This window comes from Triticum dicoccoides, chromosome 7B (genome assembly GCF_002162155.2).
Source record: "Triticum dicoccoides isolate Atlit2015 ecotype Zavitan chromosome 7B, WEW_v2.0, whole genome shotgun sequence".
NCBI lineage: Eukaryota > Viridiplantae > Streptophyta > Magnoliopsida > Poales > Poaceae > Triticum > Triticum dicoccoides.
In genome coordinates this window covers 537,429,068-537,452,561 of record NC_041393.1, presented here as the reverse complement: position 1 = coordinate 537,452,561, position 23,494 = coordinate 537,429,068, and the positions used below count along the sequence as shown (strand labels likewise).

General features: G+C 43.9%; 1 protein-coding gene across 1 annotated transcript; it reads right to left on the bottom strand.

Moving 5' to 3' along the window:
• Window positions 1–1,387: 1,387 nt before the first annotated feature.
• LOC119340759 lies at window positions 1,388–2,488 on the bottom strand. Its single transcript, XM_037612682.1, has 2 exons — window positions 2,128–2,488; window positions 1,388–2,019 (listed from the first exon to the last, which is right to left on the bottom strand). Exons 1-2 carry the CDS (start codon window positions 2,407–2,409, stop codon window positions 1,903–1,905), a joined length of 399 nt encoding a protein of 132 aa, XP_037468579.1. The 5' UTR covers window positions 2,410–2,488; the 3' UTR covers window positions 1,388–1,902.
• Window positions 2,489–23,494: the final 21,006 nt, after the last annotated feature.

Genomic DNA, 23,494 nt, shown 5'->3' with positions numbered 1-23,494 from the left:
TACAACTAGCACGCGTGGACATGGCGGACAGTGTTCCCCTCAACGAACGAGTCAAGCAGTTCTTGGGTGCCCTATCGACAAACAACAACACATGTCCCCACAGGCCACAATAACAGAATGAGCGCTTGAGTTGGTCCATACTGACCTCTATGGACTGATTACACCGGTGACCATGAGAGGCAACTTACTTCCTGATCGTCCATGGTCGCTCCAAGTTCATGTGGCTCAAGATGATCAAGACGAAGGACGAGGTGTTCGAGTCCTTCAAGAAGATCACGACACTAGCATAGATTTGACTCTGGTTGCTAGCACACGGCATTTCAACCAGACGTGGCAACAAGTTCAACTTGGTCGCTTTCCATACATTTTGTGAAGACGGCGACATCAAGCAATGCAACCCATCGCCCTAAACACCACGATAGAACGGCATCTTCAAGCAGCGCAACCAAAGTGTGGTGGAGATACCGCTTTGCTTGCTAAAAGACATGGCAGCGTTCGCCATGTTTTAGGGGAGGCAATGAAGGCATCGGTCTACCTACTCAATCGCGCTCCCACGCACAACGTCGATGGCAAGACATCATATGCAGCATGTCATAGGAAAGACATCGGTGCACCATTTGCGCACCTACGGGTGCATAGCTCATGTGAAGCAGCTCGGCTTTAGCATCGACAAGCTTGCTGACAAATCAACACCGATGATCTTTGTCGGCTATAAAGAAGGTGTTAAGGCGTACGAGGTCTTCGATCCAGCAACGAACAAAGTTCATGTGACCCATGACGTGGCATTTGAAGAATAGAAGTAGGATTGGTCGTCGCCGACAACTGGAGATGCATTGACACCGACCGAACAGTTCGCGGTCATCAAAAGCGAAGAGTCGGGTGACGATGACCATGCCCAAGAGTGCACGGTGACACCCAAGCTCTGGCAGCGGCAACGCAGATATCCACCGTACTACAATTGTGGAACACCACACCCATCTCTTCTAGAGATGGATGGGCCATCCTGCCGAGCAACAACCACGACATCCACAATCTCGATGAGACGTCCTGGCACTACCACAAGATGAAGCACATTTTCCCGCAGTTGGATGCAGAGGAGCATCATGGGCACTGCCTTGTCGCTGTTGAGAAACCTCCAAGTAAGTGTTGTCAGTCATGACTCCTTGCATGCTTAATCAACAGCAGCGAACTTTAGCACAACAATCTCAAGTGATGACAAAAGATTTGCACGGACATAAGAGGACATAAATAAGACAAATAATACATGTGAGAGCCAAGTGTTCACTGTTAAAGAATATAAGTGAGAACCTTGTACAGCATAAAGTAGGGAAGAAAGTAGATCACAACACAAAGGGTTCTGTGCACATCCATGGCAGAACTGCAACAGTAGGGAACTAAGTAGATCACAACACAAAGGGTTCTGTGCACATCCGTTGCAGAATTGCAACTACAGAATTAAGTTGCATAATAATCTCAGGATCTTAATGAGCTTCCCGCATAGCTGAACAATAGTACGCCTTACAGAATATAAATAAGGACGCACCTCTTACGCGAAATTAACAAAAACCACTAAAAGTTGGTTCACAGGAGCAACCAATCCCCAACCATTTACCTTAGGACTATAAACTGTAAAGCAGGGCAAACCTAGATTTCATATACTGTAATTTTCTGGCTAATATTGGCTAACTATACACACTAACAATAAGGTCGTTGTTATCTTTCGTTTCTAAGCATCTCTGATAAATAAAGATTCATAGGTAGCCTTGTAAAGGTTTTCCATTTCTTACTCTATGCCTTTCGAAATTGGCTCATAAACCTCCAAATTTGCTAAAAATAACAGCTCCAAACAACCAAAATTTTGAACACCATAAATTGGGGAGAAAAAATGAAGCAGCAGCAGCATCAGAGATGAGTGAGGACCTTCCACACGAGCGGTCGTACGTCCGTGCCGCCGCCATCTGGCACGCCAAGGCAAGCGAGTCTCCGCAGCTCCCCCATGTTCACCACCTTCTTAGACAGCTGCATCAACGGACAAACACAAAAAGGCAAAACGATTAGAACCCAAACACAGATCAAACCTACGGGAACGGCAGGCCCCAAAACAGAAACAGAAACCATCACACGCACCGCGGCCTTGAAGTCGGCAAGCAAGTGCGCCCGGAGAGCAGCGCCGGCGCCGTCCTCTTCTCGTGTCTCTCCCTCGCGGCCAGCATGGGAATCGACCGCCTGCTCGCGCATCGGTGGCGGCGGAACGGAAGGAGACGGCTCGGGGGACGGGGCAGGCGGCGGGGAGAAGTCGGTGCCGAAGGGGTCGGCGAGGGTCGAGGCGAGCGGCGGGGTCGACCAGAGCGGGCTGTTCAGCCACTCCGGCACGGCCTTCGCCTTCTTCCGCATCGCTTCTCGAGTCATCTAGAAACCGCGGGGAGGACGGAGGTGCGAATAGAGGGGTTTGGGCTCGGGAGGTAGGTGGGGAAATTTGGGAAAGGTCAAGCCGCAGTTTTCTCAAGCCGAAGAGTATGTTAGAGCATTTGTAGCACAGCAATCTCGGCGCAAAATCGATTTTGCGGACACTTTTTTCCGACGTAGTAATAACTTGTAATAAAGTTAAAAATTCAAGATAAACATGTTCCTGCTACATTTTAGATAGTCCGGACCTCAGCGGAGTACACACAGACACGCACACAAATCCTAGACGGAGGGCGGAGGCGGCTCACGGCTTCACGCCGAGGTGGTACTCGAACGCGGATTTGTAGTTGATGTACGTTAGCTCGTGCTCCGCGTCCATCTCCTCGAAGCGTACGGCGGCGCCCTCCTAGCCAGCGTCTAGCGCCTCCTTCGCGGCGAATCGGGCGACCTCCACCTCGCGGAGAGCCTTCATGGACGACCAGCGGGCATCGTATAGCTCGTTGAAGCGCCGCCACCCGCGGCTCCTTCCTCTATGGGAGAAGCGCCGCCACCCGCGACTCCTTCCTCGTCGGCCCCACATGATTCCAGCCGATATACAAGCATCCCCAAGATTAATTTCTGCTTGTTCTCGAGTAGGTAAATGATAAAAATAGAATTTTTGATGTAGAATACTACCTAACATATTTATTCATGTATTTTTTTATTGTGGCATCAATGTTCAGATCCGAAAAATCCGAGACAAAAGTTTAACATTGACATAAAAACAATAATACTTCAAGCATACTAACAAAGCAATCATGTCTTCTCAAAATAACATGGTCAAAAAAAGCAATCCATATAAAATCATATAGTCTGGCTATGCTCTATCTTTATCACACAAAATATTTAAATCATGCACAACCCCGATTTTAGCCAAGCAATTGTTTCATACTTTAGTATTTTCAAACTTTTTCAATCTTCACGCAATACATGAGCGTGAGCCATGGACATAGCAATATAGGTGGAATAGAATGATGGTTGTGGAAAAGACAAAAAGGAGAAGATAGTCTCACATCAACTAGTCGTATCAACGGGCTATGGAGATGCCCATCAATAGATATCAATGTGAGTGAGTAGGGATTGCCACGCAATGGATGCACTAGAGCTATAAGTGTATGAAAGCTCAAAAAGAAACTAAGTGGGTGTGCATCTAACTTGCTTGCTCACGAATACCTAAGGGCATTTTGAGGAAGCCCGTCATTGGAATATACAAGCCAAGTTCTATAATGAAAATCCCCACTAGTTTATGAAAGTGACAACATAGGAGACTCTCTATCATGAAGATCATGGTGCTACTTTGAAGCACAAGTGTGAAAAAAGGATAGTAACATTGCCCCTTCTCTCTTTTTCTCTCATTTTTTTATTTGGGCCTTCTCTCTCTCTTTTTTATGGCCTCTTTTTTTCACCCGGAGTCTCATCCTGACTTATGAGGGAATCATAGTCTCCATCATCCTTTCCTTACATGAGACAATGCTCTAATAATGAAGATCATCACGCTTTTATTTACTTACAACTCAAGAATTACAACTCAATACTTAGAAAAAAATATGACTCTATGTGAATGCCTCCGGCTGTGTACCGGGATGTGTAATGATTCAAGAGTGACATGTATGAAAAAATTATAAACGGTGGCTTTGCCACAAATACGATGTCAACTACATGATCATGCAAAGCAATATGACAATGATTGAGTGTGCCATAATAAATGGAACAGTGGAAAGTTGCATGGCAATATATCTCGGAATGACTATGGAAATACCATAATAGGTAGGTATGGTGGCTGTTTTGAGGAAGGTATATGGTGGGGGTTATGGTATCGGCGAAAATTGCGCGACACAAGAGATGCTAGCAATTGTGGAAGGATGAGAGTGCGTATAATCCATGGACTCAATATTAGTCATAAAGAACTCACATAGTTATTACAAAAATCTACAAGTCATCAAAACAAAGTACTGCACACATGCTCCTAGGGGAAGGGTTGGTAGGAGTTAACCATCGCGCGATCCCGATCTCTACTCATAAGGAAGACAAGCAATAAATAAATCATACTCCAACTTCATCACATAATGGTTCACCATACGTGCATGCTACGAGAATCACAAACTTTAACACAAGTATCTCTCAAATTCACAAGTACTCTACTAGCATGACTCTAATATCACCATCTTCATATCTCAAAACAATCATAAAGAATCAAACTTCTCATAGTATTCAATGCACTTCATATGAATTTTTTTTATTATACCCATCTTGGATGCCCATGATATTAGGACTAGTTTTATAACCTAAGCAAATTACCATGTTGTTCTAAAAGACTCCTAAAATAATATAAGTGAAGCATGAGAGTTCAGCAATTTCTATAAAATAAAACCACCGCCGTGTTCTAAAAAGATTATAAGTGAAGCACTAGAGCAATATTGTCTAGCTCAAAAGATATAAGTGAAGCACATAGAGTATTCTAATAAATCACCGTTCATGTGTGTCTCTCCCAAAAGGTGTGTACAGCAAGGATAATTGTGGTAAACCAAAAAGAAAAGACTCAAATCATACAAGACCCTCCAAGCAAAACACATATCATATGGTGAATAAAAATATAGCCTCAAGTAAAGTTACCGATAGACGAAGACGAAAGAGCGGATATCTTCTGGGGCATTCCCAAGCTTAGGCTTTTGGTTGTCCTTGAATTTTACCTTGGGGTGCCTTGGGCATCCCCAAGCTTAGGCTATTTCCACTCCTTATTCCAAACTCCATCAATCCTTACCCAAAACTTGAAAACTTCACAACACAAAACTTCAATAGAAAATCTCATGAGCTCCGTTAGTATAAGAAAATAAATCACCAATTTAAGGTTGTTGTGAACTCATTATTTATTTATATAGGTGTAAAATCTACTGTGTTCCAACTTCTATATGGTTCATACCCCCTGATACTACTCATAGATTCATCAAAATAAGCAAACAACAAGCAAAAAACAGAATCTATCAAAAACAGAACAGTATGTAGTAATCTATAACTTCCGAATACTTCTGTAACTCCAAAAATTCTAGAATAAATTGGTGGACGTGAGGAATTTGTCTATTAGTCTTCTGCAAAAAGAATCAACTCAAAATCACTCTTCTATAAAAAAAATTGATAGCTAATCTCGTGAGCGCAAAGTTTCTATTTTTTACATCAAGATCGCATTAACTTTCACCCAAGTCTTCCCAAAGGTTCTACTTGGCACAAACACTAATTAACTTAAAACCACATCTAACCAGAGGATAGATAGATTATTTATTACTAAACAGGAGCAAAAAGTAAAGAACAAAAACAAAATTGGGTTGCCTTCCAACAAGCGCTATCGTTTAACGCCCCTAGCTAGGCATAAAAACACGAATAGATCTAGGTATTGCATCTTTGGTATGCAATCCATAAGTGGCTCTCATAATAGATTCATCAGGCAATTTAATTTTCTTCCTAATAAAGTGTTACATACCTTTTCTTAACGGAAATTGGAATCTAATGTTTCCTTCTTTCATACCAATAATTGCACCAATCGTTCTAAGGAAAGATCTACCAAGAATAATAGGACATGTAGAATTGTAATCTATATCAAGAACAATAAAATCTACAGGCACATAATTCTTATTTGTAAAAATAAGAACATCATTGATCCTTCCCATAGGTTTCTTAATGGTGGAATCCGCAAGATGCAAATTTAAAGAACAATCATCAAATTCACGGAAAACTAGCACATCACACAAAGTTTTTGGAATCGTGGAAACACTAGCACCCAAATCACACAAAGCATATCATTCATAATCTTTAATCTTAATCTTAATAGTAGGTTCCCGCTCATCATAAAGTTTTCTAGGGATTGAAACTTCTAGTTCAAGCTTTTCTTCAAAAGATTGCATCATAGCATCAATGGTATGTTTAGTAAAAGCTTTATTTTGATTATAAGCATGAGGAGAATTTAACACGGATTGCAACAAGGAAATACAATCTATCAAAGAACAATTATCATAATTAAATTCCTTGAAATCCAAAATAGTGGGTTCATTGTTACTTAAAGTTTTGACCTCTTCAATCCCATTTTTATCAATTTTTGCATCTAGATCTAAAAACTCTAAATTATTGGGACGCCTTCTAACTAAAGTTGACTCATCTCCAGTCCCATCTTTTTCAAGATTCATATTGGAAAACAAAGATTTAATAGGAGTCACATCAATAACTTTTAGATCTTCATCACTATTATTTAGAGCCTCCGGTTTAGCCGCCATCTTATTAACTAAGGTGGCTTGTTTATCAGAAATTTGGCCCACTAAATTTTCAAGATGAGCAAACTGAGATTTCAAACCATAAAATTCCTTAGACATATCATCGAGCTCTTTATTCATGTACTCCGTAAAACTTTTTTGTTCTTTAAGCTCATTTATGAAGAAATTATTTTGCTCAAATTGCAAAGGCATAAAGCTTCTAACGTTGTTTTCAATTTCTTCCAACCTCCTAAGGTAAGGATCAACGCTTTTTGGCAGAGCCATCTAAGTAAATAGGCACACCAACACACAAGCACACAAGAAGCAAACAAAAAGAGATGAACGAAAGAGGGGCGAAGAAAAGGAAAAGGTTTTCGAAAATCGTTTTAAAAGTGGGGGAGAGGAAAACGAGAGGAGAATGGCGAATAATGTAATGCATGGGAGGAGAGTTTATGATGGGTGAGGGAGTCCTGGATTAAGGGGTCCTTGGGCGTCCGGACTATTGACATGGGACAGACTGATGGGTTATGAAGATACGATACCAAAGACTCTCTCCCATATCCGGAGGGGACTCTCCTTGGCGTGGAAGGCAAGCCTGGCGACCGAAGATTCCTTTCTCTGTAACCGACTTTGTATAACCCTAGTCCCCTCCGGTGTCTATATAAACCGGAGGGTTTAGTCCGTAGATGCAATCATAATCATATAGGCTAGACTTCTAGGGTTTTAGCCATTACGATCTCGTGGTAGATCAACTCTTGTAATACTCATATTCATCAAGATCAATCAAGTAGGAAGTAGGGTATTACCTCCATAGAGAGGGCCCAAACCTGGGTAAACATCGTGTCCCTCGTCTCCTGTTACCATCGACCTTAGATGCACAGTTCAGGACCCCCTACCCGAGATCCGCCGGTTTTGACACCGACATTGGTGCTTTCATTGAGAGTTCTGTTGCATCGTCACCAAAAAGGTTTGATGGCTCCATCAATCATCTACAACAATGCAGTCCAGGGGAGATTTTCCTTCCGAGAAAGATCTTCGTATTCGACGACTTCGCACTGCGGACCAACTCGCTTGGACATCTAGAGCAGATCAACAACTATTCCCCTGGCCATCAGGTCAGGTTTGGAAGCTTGAATTATGTGGCCGACATCCGCGGAGACTTGATCTTCGACGGATTCGAGCCCATGACGGCCGCTCCCTACCACCACGATGAACATGACCTAAATCTGTCATCAGACCATGCTCAGGAGATAGCGCTTGTAACTGCTCTGGCCCTAGATCTAGAGCAGATTGCACCGTCCGAGGACGGGAAGCTCAACCCCATCACAGAAGCCGCAGACTCAGCGGCGTTAGAGCCGCACACAGATCCAACCTTAAGCGGGGCCTATGTCACTGGAACCTTGGGTCCGTCTCTGGCTATAGGTTCCGAACTGCGTGCATCCATGCCCATCGAACCTGATCAGGCGCCGATCATTGAGTTCAGCTCCGCGAACATCTTCCGGCACTTGCCTCTAGGCAATGTGCTAAACTCATTAAAAGCCCTCTCCTTATTAGGAGACTCTCAGCCGAACTATATCCGGCTTGAATTGGAAGCTGATGATGGAGAATTCCGCTTCCCACCCACCACCCATGTAACACCCATGATGCGGCTATATCTCCCACGTGTTGAAGCACGACTTAGAGGCATAACCGCATTATGGTTTTGTCGCAAGAAGGGTCATCTTCACACAATCCCATGTAATGAACAGGAATGGGATAAAGAGTTGTCTTACAATCGCCACTTCACACAATGAACAAATAAACCATACATCATTCAGAGTACACACATAGTCCGACTACGGACGAAGCCAAAAGAAAATAAGAAAACCTGACTGCTAGATCCTCGATCGTCCCAACTGGGCTCCACTACTAATCATCAAGAAACAAACATAGTAACGACAAGGTCCTCATCGAACTCCCAACTGAGCTCGGTTGCATCACCTGCACTGGTATCATCCGCACCTACAACTGTTGTGATAGTATCTGGTGAGCCATGAGGACTCAGCAATCCCATTACCATGGGTATCAAGACTAGCAAAGCTTAATGGGTATGGAATGGATAAGTGGTGAGGTGGCAGCAACGACTAAGCATATATGGTGGCTAAAATACGCAAATAAGAGCGAGAAGAGAAGCAACGCAACGGTCGAGAAGCTAGAAGTGATCAAGAAGTGATCCTGAAACTACTTACGCATAACCATAATACAAAGACCGTGTTCACTTCCCGGACTCCGCCGAAAAGAGACCATCACGGCTACACACACGGTTGATGCATTTTAATTAAGTCAAGTGTCAAGTTCTCTACAACCGGATATCAACGAATTCCCATCTGCCACATAACCGCGGGCATGGCTCTCGAAAGTTTATACCCTGCAGGGGTGTCCCAACTTAGCCCATCACAAGCTCTCATGGTCAACGAAGGATATTCCTTCTCCCAGGAACACCCGGTCAGTCTCAGAATCCCGATTTACAAGACATTTCGACAATGGTAGAACAAGAGCAGCAAAGCCGCACGATGTGCTGAAAAATCCCGATAGGAGCTGCACATATCTCGTTTTCAGGGCACACCGGATGAGACATCCTACAAGTAAAACCAACCCTCAAGTTTCCCCGAGGTGGCCCCGCAGTCTACTCGGTTCGGACCAACACTCGAAGGAGCCTGGCCCAGGGGGGTTAAATAAAGATGACCCTCGGGCTCCGGAAACCCAAGGGAAAAAGGCTTAGGTAGGCAAATGGTAAAACCAAGGTTGGGCCTTGCTGGAGGAGTTTTATTAAAAGCGAACTATCAAGGGGGTCCCATAAATCACCCAATCGCGTAAGGAACGCAAAATCAAGGAACATAACACCGGTATGACGGAAACTAGGGCGACAAGAGTGGAACAAAACACCAGGCATAAGACCGAGCCTTCCACCCTTTACCAAGTATATAGATGCATTAATTAAATAAGAGATATTGTGATATCCCAACATAATCCTGTCCATCATGGAGCAATCTTCAACTTCACCTGCAACTAACAATGCTATAAGAGGGACTGAGCAAAAGCGGTAACATAGCCAAACAACGGTTTGCTAGGAAGGGTGAAAAGGTTAGAGGCTGACATGGCAATTTGGGAGGCTTGATAGACAAGAGATAGGTAGCGCATCATAGCGATAGAACGAAGCAACTAGCATAGCAATGATAGTAGTGAGATCCAGGGTACCGGTCATCTTGCCTGAAATCCCGCTAGGAAGAAGAATGAGACCAAGAAGAAGACAAACGGACGTAGTCGAACGAATCCTCACAACTCCGGAACGAAACCGAAGCTACCAAGAGAAGCAAACCGGAAAGAAGCAAACAACATGGTAAACAACCATCACATAAACATGGCATGATGCACAATCAAGTATGATGCATGTCCGGTTTAAAGAGGCATGGCATGGCAAAGTGCAACAAACAATACTACAAATTAAGCGTAGCTCAATATGCAATGAGTTGCATATTGATGAAACACCACATTCAAACATTTAGTTCTCTCTCGGTTATGTACCGAACAATATTAAATGTTATTAAACATGGCAAGGGGTGAAGCACAAGAAAACTACCTATCTAGGCAAGTTTAAATGAGGCCGGAACAACAAACAACAATTCTGGAAAATCCCCATGTGCATATTTTTGTTATGGTACTGTTCTGCCCTAAGCCATAGTTTAGAGTTGTTAAACATGCAAAGTAATATCACCGTGATAATCTATGCATTTTCTACCCCATTTACATATTAAGTTTATTAAAATTGAAGCTACGGTTATTTAGTTATGAAGTAAATCATTTTAACATGGCATTTGAGCAAATTTAATCAAACAACATTTTAAACATTTTTAGCACAGATGAAAGTTCCAAAATATGAAACTAGATGAAAAACTAAGCATTCTTCATATATAAATTATTTACATATGATGCATGGTTTGTGAGTTATTAAATGTATGAAGCATGAGGGTTTTTCTGCAATTCCGCCAACTCGAGATAATTAGACAAATTCACAGGGCACGGAAAAAAACATAGGCGGGCTGAATCTGGCTAGCCCAACAGGACCATATAGAGGGCGGGGGATGCTCACCAGGCCTCATGGGCCGTTCGAAGAAGCAGGCCGGCGGGGAAGCTGGGCTTAGCGCGGCGCTGGCCTCGCAGACAGATCGAAGCGGAGGCAGGGCGATCGGGTCAGCGCGGAGGGTCAACAAGTAGAGGATCGGGCGGCTGGGCACGCGCGTTCTCTCCGGCTCGATACAGAAGCAGTGAAGGTCAATGCGGTCAACGGGTACGGGCGACGCCTCGCTAGACTTGGCGCGGTCATGGACGAGGGCCCTGCCGGCGGGATCCGGTCGGGAACGGGCAAGGGTGGCGGAGGAAGGCGACGGCTTGGCGGTTGGCGTCCACGACATCGGCTGTTGTCTGAAGAATGATGACAGAGGGAAACCAGAGAAGAAAACGGGAAGGGAGATGGCATGGGCGCGACGGGGCCTGCCTGGGGTTGCCGGCGACGACGAGGCTGGTTGACGAAGGCGCGAAGGCAAGGCCGTGGTTGAACGAGGAGAGGCCGAGGTTGGCTCGATCCGGCTGGAGGTGAGGCGACGACAACGAACTCAAAGGCCGACTATGCTGCTGCTGCTCCATGGCGGCTGGCTTGGTTCCCTGCGAGGAACAACGGGACGGGGGAGGCACGGTCAGGGAGGAGCAGCGTGAGGAGGGAAGGAAGAGCAGGGAGGAAGGGCATGGTCCTGCGTGCTCGGGGCGAGGGTGCCATGGATAGAGAGGAGGGAGCTTGAGCTCGTGGTTGCTGCTGGAGGACGACGGGGTCCTGGTCGGTGGCTTCGATTGCCGGCGGGAGAAGTGGCTCAGGGTCGAGGACGAGTTCCTGGCTCGAGGCAGGGAAGGATGGGGGTGTAGGTGGAGATCGAGGGGAGTTTCTGGTTGGGGAATTGGGGAAAACAAAGTGGAAGAAGATTGCGGCAGCGGTGATGGGATGGACTGGATAGACTACCTAAAATCTAGGGTTAGACTGTTTAAATAGCTAGGTGGACTAGCTTAGGGGTAAAACGGACCCTCTGATCAAAATCAAACGATCGAGAAAAATAGGCTAGGGTAGTCAACGAAGAAACCGAAGATATTTTCGGGACGTTTGGGGATGAACCGAATGCAACGGTGATGACTGAGCGGTTGGGTTCGGGTAAGTTTCGGACACGCGCGAGGGTTCTGAGAGAGGTCGACAAAGACAAAGAGGCCTGACAAAAGGTCAGCGGAGACAAAGGAAGAAACGTCAACCACAAATGGCTACGAGTTTTATGAAAACATGCAGATGCAATGCGAATGATGACATGAGATGAAATGCAACAAACAAAACAAATCACATGATGAATCTCAGAATAGCTGGAAGTCTTCTGGAGCGCCGGGCTCGGGGCGTTACAACACTCCACCACTACAAGAGGATCTCGTCCCGAGATCTAGGATGGCACCGGAGAGAAACGGAAGAGGAAGAGAAGAGGTAAAACTAAGTTGCTTCTTTGACGAACGAGTGAAAGCACGAACCTTAAGAGGTTGAGCAATTTAAAACAAAGAGTACAACAGCGATGAACGAGATTGCAAACAATCCGTTAGAGAAGAGGAACAAGGAACATTACGAGAACTTGAAGGTTGCAAAGACATGAATCAAGAGTTTAATGGACAAGATAGAATTCGAAACCACTCCGGTTAAAACAAGATGAGAGAGGAAGAATTCTGGCAGCACTCCGGTTGAACATGGAAGGAATAGAACATGAACTTGAGAAGATGGAATGGTATTTGATGAAATCAACAACACACTGCCTCCGGGACTATTGAAAGAATGGCATAATGGGTAAGAAGGATTTCAGACAGCACTCAGGTTGAAAAGAGAGGCAAAACTTGATAAGATGAAAGAACTTGAATGAGAACACAACACTCCGGTTAAATGGGTAAGCAAGAAAATAACATGATCTTGACAAAACGAGATGATGGGTCAACAAGAGCAACCTCACAAAGCCTCCGGAAGAAAGAATAGAAGATAGATCATTGGAATAACAGAATGGAGAAGGAAATGCCAACTTCTGCCACAAATGAACTTGGAAAGCATCCTTGCAAAGAAGAATTTAACAGAGTTGCTGGAAAAACAACAACGAAAAGCACAAGCGTGTTGTGGGCTTATGGAAAAACATCTCAAGACTATGAGGTGACAACCGGCCACTAATGGAAACCATTGATTTGATTGAGAGCACCAAAGAGATGAAAAACTTCTTTCACTGCGAGAATAGGTGGAAACTTGGATTATCGATATACACCACAATTAGCAACATTCCATAGGGAAGGCTTCAAGTGAAATATATACCAAGATAACTCCAACGAAGAGATTGATGGATTTAAAATACCTCATTTTTTACAACATGTGAATAATGAAACATGAATGGAAATTTTCAAGAATGATATAACACCATCTCAAAAGATAAAGTAGGAGAATTTCACTTTGGAATGCAAGACAGGGAATACTTGAGCTCCACCAACAAGTCTTGGTGAACACTTCGGGAATGAATTAAATCATGGTGAACCACCATGAAGAACTCCGGTAACAAAAGCATGAAAAGAATAAGATTCAAGCCTTGAAATGATTTAGATGGATCTTCCCTATGAGAGAATTAAGAGAGCTTAGACCGGGAGACAATACGAACAACTTGAAACCAAGAATTTATTCCTCCTGAACAAACTCCAAAGGAAGGGATTAATCACTTGGATGAAACAAGAATAAGAATTATGTTATGTGTATACTACACCAATTTAAATTGATGACAAACAACGGATTTGGCATACTACTTTTTGTTCTTGGAGGATTAAGGATAGACAAAGCGCAAAACTTGAGAAGGTCTTCAATGAACCACCGGTAGGATTTGGAAAGAGCGAATGAATTGATATGATAATGAAGGAAGTGAAATCTTGAACGAACCACCAAAAGAATTGGAAATGAAAATAGCAAAGGCACAATTCACCGGGAAGAATTAGAAAATGAATGAAGATACTTGACAGAATTTAGATCCATGAGAACAAAGAGATCATGAACTGATTAGAGGATACTTGAATGATGCACCGGTAAGATTTGGAGAGCGAGAGCTGAAAGTTGAGACTGAGTAATATTCATAAATGATGGCCTTCAGATGATCGAGAAAGGAAAGAAACTCCTGAAATGCGTTGGATGGGTGAAAAGAATTCTCACAATCGAAAACAATTATGAGAGGATGGCATCAAGCTAGAACCATGAATCTTGAAGAGAATGGAGCAAGATTTAAGAGAAATCCTTCTTCGGTCTTCAAAATTCGAGAATGACGACGAGAAACACCACCATGAATTGTTGAGACACTACGGAAGGATTAAAAGAAAAAAAGGTTGAGCCAAAGATGAAAATAATTTGAAAACGACATTGGAGAAGGCATGTGACTGATGAAAATTCATTCTTATGTCAAACTTGGAAATGAATTTGAGAATCGCTCCTGATAATTAGAAGAGTCAGGTAAGATCCTGGGAAAAGACCTGTGGGTTAGGGCCCACTAAAAGATACACCATTGAACGATTGATTGAAAGGGGGGGTTGCACCAGTTGAATTAAATGACTTGAATGAGATAATACTCTCAAAATAACTTGAACGGATTGAGAATGGAAACACAAGTCTTGTGGGATATCTTTAGCACTCCAGAACAAATGAATAGCAAGAAGTGAAAGATTAAGAGGTGCACCGGCATGGAAAAGCATTTGACACGAGGAAAAGAATATGATCAACACAGAAAGCTTGAAATTAATCCATCGGAGAAGAATACGAGAATGAAGAATGATGAACTTGAAGCTCCGTTAGTATCTTCCTGAGAATCACTGGATAAGAGCATTTACGAAAAAGAATGGAGAGACTTCCCATCAATAGAAGGATACTTGATTAAGAAATCTAGGTCCTTGAAGAAAAGGGTGGGAGGGCGGGAAAACAAAGGCAACTTGGGGCAGATGGAATGGACACCGTTGAGAAAACTTAGAATTGATCTCGCGAATGTTCAGATGATCGGATCCACTTGAAGAGAAGCACGCCGTTTGGAAAAGAATTAACATGACGACCTCGATGATCAAGAAGGATTAGTATTCACATAGCAATATGAGAACACCGTTTAGGGAAGGTATGGATCAACACTTGACATCGAAGCAACTCGAATACCACAAATAAAACAAAACAAAGGATTTGGCTTGCAGAATAAGCCGGAAACAAATACATATGATAGAGATTTACCCAATCCCATATCATGCATCTGCCGGAAAGATATTCTAGTAGCTACTTGAATTCCCACCTATAAACTCCCGAAACTTTCTGGTTATGCAATCTGGTGTTGGGGATACAGGGGAAGCAATATATATCTCACCCAAAGCTAACAATCCCTACATCCAGCTGTATCCGTCAACACATAACCAAGAAACCTTCGGAAATCATGTACCTCAACCTTCGAAAAGCATCCGTTATACGAGCTATGGCAATACTCCCGAACTCCCGGCCCAGTACTGGGTGGCGTCGAGGTTATCTCACCAACAACTGCATAAAAGGGATTTTCGATGTCGGCAAAACTCATTCCAGAACTGCAACGATAAAATTGTGACGACAACACCTCAGATCTCAACTCCACGGGACACTGCCACAACCCCTAAATGTCAAGAGGCACCAAGAACAATGTTCTCGTCATAAGAATATCGGAACGATCCCAAGATACCCGCGTGATCCTAAAAAAATAGTGAAATTTGAGGAGAGGAAAGACAAAACATCTACGTCAGGAGGCCTCACCAGAGCGATGAAGGGACTGAGAAGTAAAAAGAATCCTACTTTCCGATATATATAATCCTAAGACTCAAAATATTTTTGTTCTAGACTCAACAACGCCAGCGATTCGATCAAGTAGGGGGCTCCTAAGTCGGGGATGGCTTTGATTATCAACTTGTAACACCCATGATGCGGCTATATCTCCCACGTGTCGAAGCACGACTTAGAGGCATAACCGCATTGTGGTTTTGTCGCAAGAAGGGTCATCTTCACACAATCCCATGTAATGAACAAGAATGGGATAGAGATTTGGCTTACAATCGCCACTTCACACAATGAACAAATAAATCATACATCGTTCAGAGTACACACATAGTCCGACTACGAACGAAACCAAAAGAAAAGAAGATAACCCAACTGCTAGATCCCCGATCGTCCCAACTGGGCTCCACTACTGGTCATCAAGAAATGAAACATAGTAACGACCAAGGTCCTCATAGAACTCCCAACTGAGCTCGGTTGCATCACCTGCACTGGTATCATCGGCACCTGCAACTGCTGTGATAGTATCTGGTGAGCCATGAGGACTCAGTAATCCCATTACCATGGGTATCAAGACTAGCAAAGCTTAATGGGTATGGAATGGATAAGTGGTGAGGTGGCAGCAGCGAGTAAGCATATATGGTGGCTAAAATACGCAAATAAAAGCGAGAAGAGAAGCAACACAACGGTTGAGAAGCTAGAAGTGATCAAGAAGTGATCCTAAAACTACTTACGCACAATCATAACACAAAGACCGTGTTCACTTCCCAGACTCCGCCGAAAAGAGACCATCACGGCTACACACGCGGTTGATGCATTTTAATTAGGTCAAGTGTCAAGTTCTCTACAATCGGATATTAACAAATTCCCATATGCCACATAACCGCGGGCACGGCTCTCGAAAGTTTATACCCTGAAGGGGTGTCCCAAGTTAGCCCATCACAAGCTCTCACGGTCAACGAAGGATATTCCTTCTCCCAGGAAGACCCGGTCAGTCTGAGAATCCCGGTTTACAAGACATTTCGATAATGATAAAACAAGACAAGCAAAGCCGCCCGATGTGCCGACAAATCCCGATAGGAGCTGCACATATCTCGTTCTCAGGGCACACCAGATGAGACATCCTACAAGTAAAACCAACCCTCAAGTTTCCCCGAGGTGGCCCCGCAGTCTACTCGGTTCAGACCAACACTCGAAGGAGCACTGGCCCAGGGGGGTTAAATAAAGATGACCCTCGGGCTCCGGAAACCCAAGGGAAAAAGGCTTAGGTAGGCAAATGGTAAAACCAAGGTTGGGCCTTGCTGGAGGAGTTTTATTCAAAGCAAACTGTCAAGGGGGTCCCATAAATCACCCAACCGCGTAAGGAACGCAAAATCAAGGAACATAACACCGGTATGACGGAAACTAGGGCGGCAAGAGTGGAACAAAACACCAGGCATAAGACCGAGCCTTCCACCCTTTACCAAGTATATAGATGCATTAATTAAATAAGAGATATTGTGATATCCCAGCATAATCTTGTCCATCATAGAGCAATCTTCAACTTCACCTGCAACTAACAACGCTATAAGAGGGGCTGAGCAAAAGCGGTAACATAGCCAAACAACGGTTTGCTAGGAAGGGTGAAAAGGTTAGAGGCTGACATGGCAATTTGGGAGGCTTGATAGACAAGAGATAGGTAGCGCATCATAGCGATAGAACAAAACAACTAGCATAGCAATGATAGTAGTGAGATCCAGGGTAGCGGTCATCTTGCCTGAAATCCCGCTAGGAAGAAGAACGAGACCAAGAAGAAGACAAACAGACGTAGTTGAACGAATCCTCACAACTCCGGAACAAAACCGAAGCTACCAAGAGAAGCAAACCAGAAAGAAGCAAACAACATGGTAAACAACCATCACATAAATATGGCATGATGCCCAATCAAGTATGATGCATGTCCGGTTTAGAGAGGCATTGCATGGCGAAGTGCAACGAACAATACTACAAATTAAGTGTAGCTCAATATGCAATGAGTTGCATATTGACGAAACACCACATTCAAACATTTAGTTCTCTCTCGGTTATGTACCGAACAATATTAAATGTTATTAAACATGGCAAGGGGTGAAGCACAAGAAAACTACCTATCTAGGCAAGTTTAAATAAGGCCGGAACAACAAACATCATTTCCGGAAAATCCCCATGTGCATATTTTTATTATGGTACTGTTCTTCCCTAAACCATAGTTTAGAGTTGTTAAACATGCAAAGTAATATCACCATGATAATCTATGCATTTTTTCACCCCATTTACATATTAAGTTTATTAAAATTGGAGCTACGATTATTTAGTTATGAAATAAATCATTTTAACGTGGCATTTGAGCAAATTTAATCAAACAACATTTTAAACATTTTTAGCACGGATGAAAGTTGCAAAATATGAAACTAGATGAAAAACTAAGCATTCTTCATATATAAATTATTTACATATGATGCATGGTTTGTGAGTTATTAAATGTATGAAGCATTAGGGTTTTTCTGCAATTCTGCCACCTCGAGATAACTAGACAAGTTCACAGGGCACGGAAAAAAACATAGGTGGGCTGAATCTGGCTGGCCCAACAGGACCATATAGAGGGCGGGGGATGCTCACCAGGCCTCATGGGCCGGTCGAAGAAGCAGGCCGGCAGGGAAGCTGGGCTTGGCGCGGCGCTGGCCTCGCAGGCAGATCGAAGCGGAGGCAGGGCGATCGGGTCAGCGCGGAGGGTCAACGAGCAGAGGACTGGGCGGCTGCGGGCGTGCGTCCTCTCCGGCTCGATGCAGAAGTAGGGGAGGTGGATGTGGTCAACGGGTACGGGCGACGCCTTGCTAGACTTGGCGCGGTCGCGGACGAGGGCCCTGCCGGCGGGATCCGGCCGGGAACGGGCAAGGGTGGCGGAGGAAGGAGACGGCTTGGCGGTTGGCATCCACGACGTCGGCTGTTGTCTGAAGAATGACGATAGAGGGAAATCAGAGAAGAAAACGAGAAGGGAGATGGCATGGGCGCGACGGGGCCTACCTGGGGTTGCCGGCGACGACGAGGCCGGTCAATGAAGGCGCGAAGGCGAGGCCGTGGTTGAACGAGGAGAGGCCGAGGTTGGCTCGATCCGGCCGGAGGTGAGGCGACGACAACGAATTCGAAGGCCGACTATGCTGCTGCTGCTCCATGGTGGCTGGCTTGGTTCCTTGCGAGGAACAACGGGATGGGGGAGGCACGGTCAGGGAGGAGCAGCGTGAGGAGGAAAGGAAGAGCAGGGAGGAAGGGCATGGTCCTGCGTGCTCGGGGCGAGGGTGCCATGGACAGAGAGGAGGGAGCTTGAGCTCCTGGTTGCTGCTGGAGGACGACGGGGTCCTGGTCGGCGGCTTCGATTGCCGGTGGGAGAAGTGGCTCGGGGTCAAGGACGAGTTTCTGGCTCGAGGCAGGGAAGGATGGGGGTGTAGGTGGAGATCGAGGGGAGTTTCTGGTTGGGGAATTGGGGAAAACAAATTGGAAGAAGATTGCGGCGGCGGCGATGGGATGGATGGGATAGACTACCTAAAATCTAGGGTTAGACTGTTTAAGTAGCTAGGTGGACTAGCTTAGGGGTAAAACGGACCATCTGATCAAAATCAAACGGTCGAGAAAAATAGGCTAGGGTAGTCAACGAAGAAACCAAAGATATTTTAGGGACGTTTGGGGATGAACCGAATGCAACGGTGATGACTGAGCGATTGGGTTCGGGTAAGTTTCGGACACGCGCGAGGGTTATGAGAGAGGTCGACAAAGACAAAGAGGCCTGACAAAAGGTCAACGGAGACAAAGGGAGAAACGACAACCACGAACGCCTACGAGTTTTATGAAAACATGCAGATGCAATGCGAATGATGACATGAGATGAAATGCAACAAACAAACAAAAATCACGCGATGAATCTCGGAATAGCTGGAAGTCTTCTGGAGCGCCGGGCTCGGAGCGTTACAACCCACTTTATAGCCACTGTCGAAGACTTAACCGACATGCTCGGTTATGGCTGTGAAGACATCGACGGTATGGACGACGATGCCGGAGAGGAGCAGGCACAAAAAGCACCGCTTACAGGGCGCTGGACAGCCACCTCCTCATACGACGTATATATGGTGGACACACTTAAACAGAAGGAGGCCGACGACGATAATGATACGTCCATTTTGCATCATGCCTTTATATCAATATTTATTGCATTATGGGCTATTATTACACAATATATCTCATACTTATGGCTATTCTCTCTTATTTTACAAGGTTTACCATGAAGAGGGGGAATGCCGACAACTGGAATTCTGGGTGGAAAAGGAGCAAACATTGGAAACCTATCTGCACAACTCCAAAAATCCTGAAACTCCATGAAACTTATTTTTGGAATTAATAAGAATTATTGAGCAGAAGAAACACGTCTAGGGGCCCACACCCTGGCCAGGAGGTGGGGGGCGCGCCCACCCCTACTGGGCGCGCCCCCTGTCTCCTGGCCCCCTGGTGGCCCTCAGGTGTCCATCTTCTGCTATATGAAGGCTTTTACCCTGGAAAAAAATCATGGGCAGGCTTACGGGACGAAATTCCGCCACCACGAGGCGGAACCTTGGCGGAACCAATCTAGGGCTCCAGCAGAGCTGTTCTGCCGGGGACACTTCCCTCCGGGAGGGGGAAATCATCACCATCGTCATCACCAACGATCCTCTCACCAGGAGGGGGTCAATCTCCATCAACATCTTCACCAACACCATCTCCTCTCAAAACCCTAGTTCATCTCTTGTATCCAATCTTGTATCAAAACCACAAATTGGTACCTATGGGTTGCTAGTAGTGTTGATTACTCCTTGTAGTTGATGCTAATTGGTTTACTTGGTGGAAGATCATATGTTCAGATCCTTAATGCATATTATTACTCCTCTGATTATGAACATGAATATGCTTTATGAGTAGTTATGTTTGTTCCTGAGGACATGGGTGAAGTCTTGCTATTAGTAGTCATGTGAATTTGGTATTCGTTCGATATTTTGATGAGATGTATGTTGTCTTTCCTCTAGTGGTGTTATGTGAACGTCGACTACATGACACTTCACCATTATTTGGGTCTAGAGGAAGGCATTGGGAAGTAATAAGTAGATGATGGGTTGCTAGAGTGATAGAAGCTTAAACCCTAGTTTATGCGTTGCTTCGTAAGGGGCTGATTTGGATCCATATGTTTAATGTTGTGGTTAGGTTTACCTTAATACTTCTTTTGTAGTTGCGGATGCTTGCAATAGGGGTTAATCATAAGTAGGATGCTTGTCCAAGTAAGGGCAGTACCCAAGCACCGGTCCACCCACATATCAAATTATCAAAGTACCGAACGCGAATCATATGAGTGTGATGAAAACTAGCTTGACGATAATTCCCATGTGTCCTCGGGAGCTCTTTTCTCATTATAAGAAATTGTCCAGGCTTATCCTTTGCTACAAAAAGGATTGGGTCACCTTGAAGCACTTTATTTACTTTCATTGCTTGTTACTCGTCACAATTTATCTTATCACAAAACTATCTGTTATCTACAATTTCAGTGCTTGCAGAGAAAACCTTATTGAAAACTACTTATCATTTCCTTCTTCTCCTCGTTGGGTTTGACACTCTTACTTATCGAAAGGACTACGATAGATCCCCTACACTTGTGGGTCATCAAGACTCTTTTCTGGCGCCGTTGCCGGGGAGTGTAGCGCTTTTGGTGAGTGGAACTTGGTAAGGAAACATTTATATAGTGTGCTGAAATTTTCTGTCACTTGTTACTATGGAAACTAATCCTTTGAGGGGCTTGTTCGGGGTATCTTCACCCCGACCAGAAGAGCAAAGAGTTACTCCTCAACCTACTGAACCTACTGAAAATATTATTTTGAGATTCCTTCGGGTATGATAGAGAAACTGCTAGCTAATCCATTTGCAGGAGATGGAACATTGCATCCCGATTTACGCCTTATCTTTGTGGATGAAGTTTGTGGATTATTTAAGCTTGCAGGTATTCCTGATGATGTGGTCAAAAGGAAGGTCTTCCCTTTATCTTTGAAGGGAGATGCATTGACATGGTATAGGCTATGTGATGATACGGGATCTTGGAATTATAAACGATTGAAGTTGGAATTTCACCAGAAGTTCTATCCTATGCATCTTGTTCATCGTGATCGTAATTACATATATAATTTCTGGCCTCGTGAAGGAGAAAGCATCGCTCAAGCTTGGGGGAGGCTTAAGTCAATGTTATATTCATGCCCCAATCATGAGCTCTCCAGATAAATGATTATTCAAAAAAATTATGCTCGGCTTCTCTCAATGATCGCAACATGCTCGATACTTCCTGTGCTGGTTCTTATATGCTGAAGACTATTGAATTCAAATGGGACTTATTGGAAAGAATTAAACGGAACTCTGAAGATTGGGGTTCCGACGATGGTAAGGAGTCAGGTATGACACCTAAGTTTGAGTGTGTTAAATCTTTTCTGGTATGTTAAGTCTTATATGCTTTCCGTGGATTTAGCGCTAAATATGGACTTGACTCTAAGATAGTAGCTTCTTTCTGTGAATCTTTTGCTACTCACGATGATCTCCCTAAGGAGAAGTGGTTTAAATATAATCCTCCCGTTGAAGTAAAAGTAGTTGGACCTATTACAGTTGAAGAAAAGTCTGTCACCTATAGTGATCCTATTGTTCCTACTACTTATGTTGAGAAACCTCCTTTTCCTGTTAGAATAAAGGATCATGCTAAAACTTCGACTGTTGTTTGTAAGAGTAATACTAGGACTTATACACCTCCTGAACAAATTAAAGTTGAACCTAGTATTTCTATGGTTAAAGATCTCTTGGATGATGATTTAGATGGGCATGTTATTTATTTCTGTGGTGAGGCTGCTAATATTGTTAGACCAGATACTAAGATACATAGACCTGTGGTAGGCATGCCTGTTATTTCTGTTAAAATAGGAGATCATTGTTATCATGGCTTATGTGATATGGGTGCTAGTGCTAGTGCAATACCCTATGATTTATATAAAGAAATTATGCACGACATTGCACCCGTTGAATTGGAAGGTATTGATGTTACTATCAAGCTTGCCAATAGAGATACTATTTCACCAGTTGGGATTGTTAGAGATGTTGAAGTCTTGTGTGGGAAGGTTAAATATCCCCCTGATTTTCTTGTTCTTAGTTCCCCACAAGATGACTTTTGTCCCATTATTTTTGGTAGACCCTTCTTGAATACAGTTAATGCTAGGATTGATTGTGAAAAGGATACTATCACAATTTTCTTAGAGGGTATGTCTCATGAGTTTAATTTTGCTAAGTTTCATAGACAACCTCGTGATAGAGAATCACCTAGTAAGGATGAGATTATTGGTCTTGCTTCTATTGCCGTGCCTCCTACTGATCCATTTGAACAATATTTGCTTGACCATGAAAATGATATGTTTATGAAGGAAAGAAGGGAAATAGATAAAGTGTTCCTTTAACAGGGACCTATTCTGAAACATAACCTTCCCTTTGAAATTCTAGGGGACCCCCCTCCACCCAAGGGTGATCCTGTGTTTGAACTCAAACCATTACCTGATAATCTTAAGTATGCTTATCTTGATGAAAAGAAAATACATCCTGTTATTATTAGTGCTAACCTTTCAGAGCAAGAAGAAGAAAGATTATTGAAAACTCGGAAGAAGCACCGCGCTGCTATCGGATATACTCTGGATGATCTTAAGGGCATTAGTCCCACCTTATGCCAACACAAAATTAAATTGGAGGAAGGTGCCAAACCAGTTAGAGATCCTCAACGACAATTGAATCCTGAGATGAAAGAAGTGGTAAGAAAGGAGATACTAAAGCTCCTTGAGGCATGTATAATTTATCCCGTTGT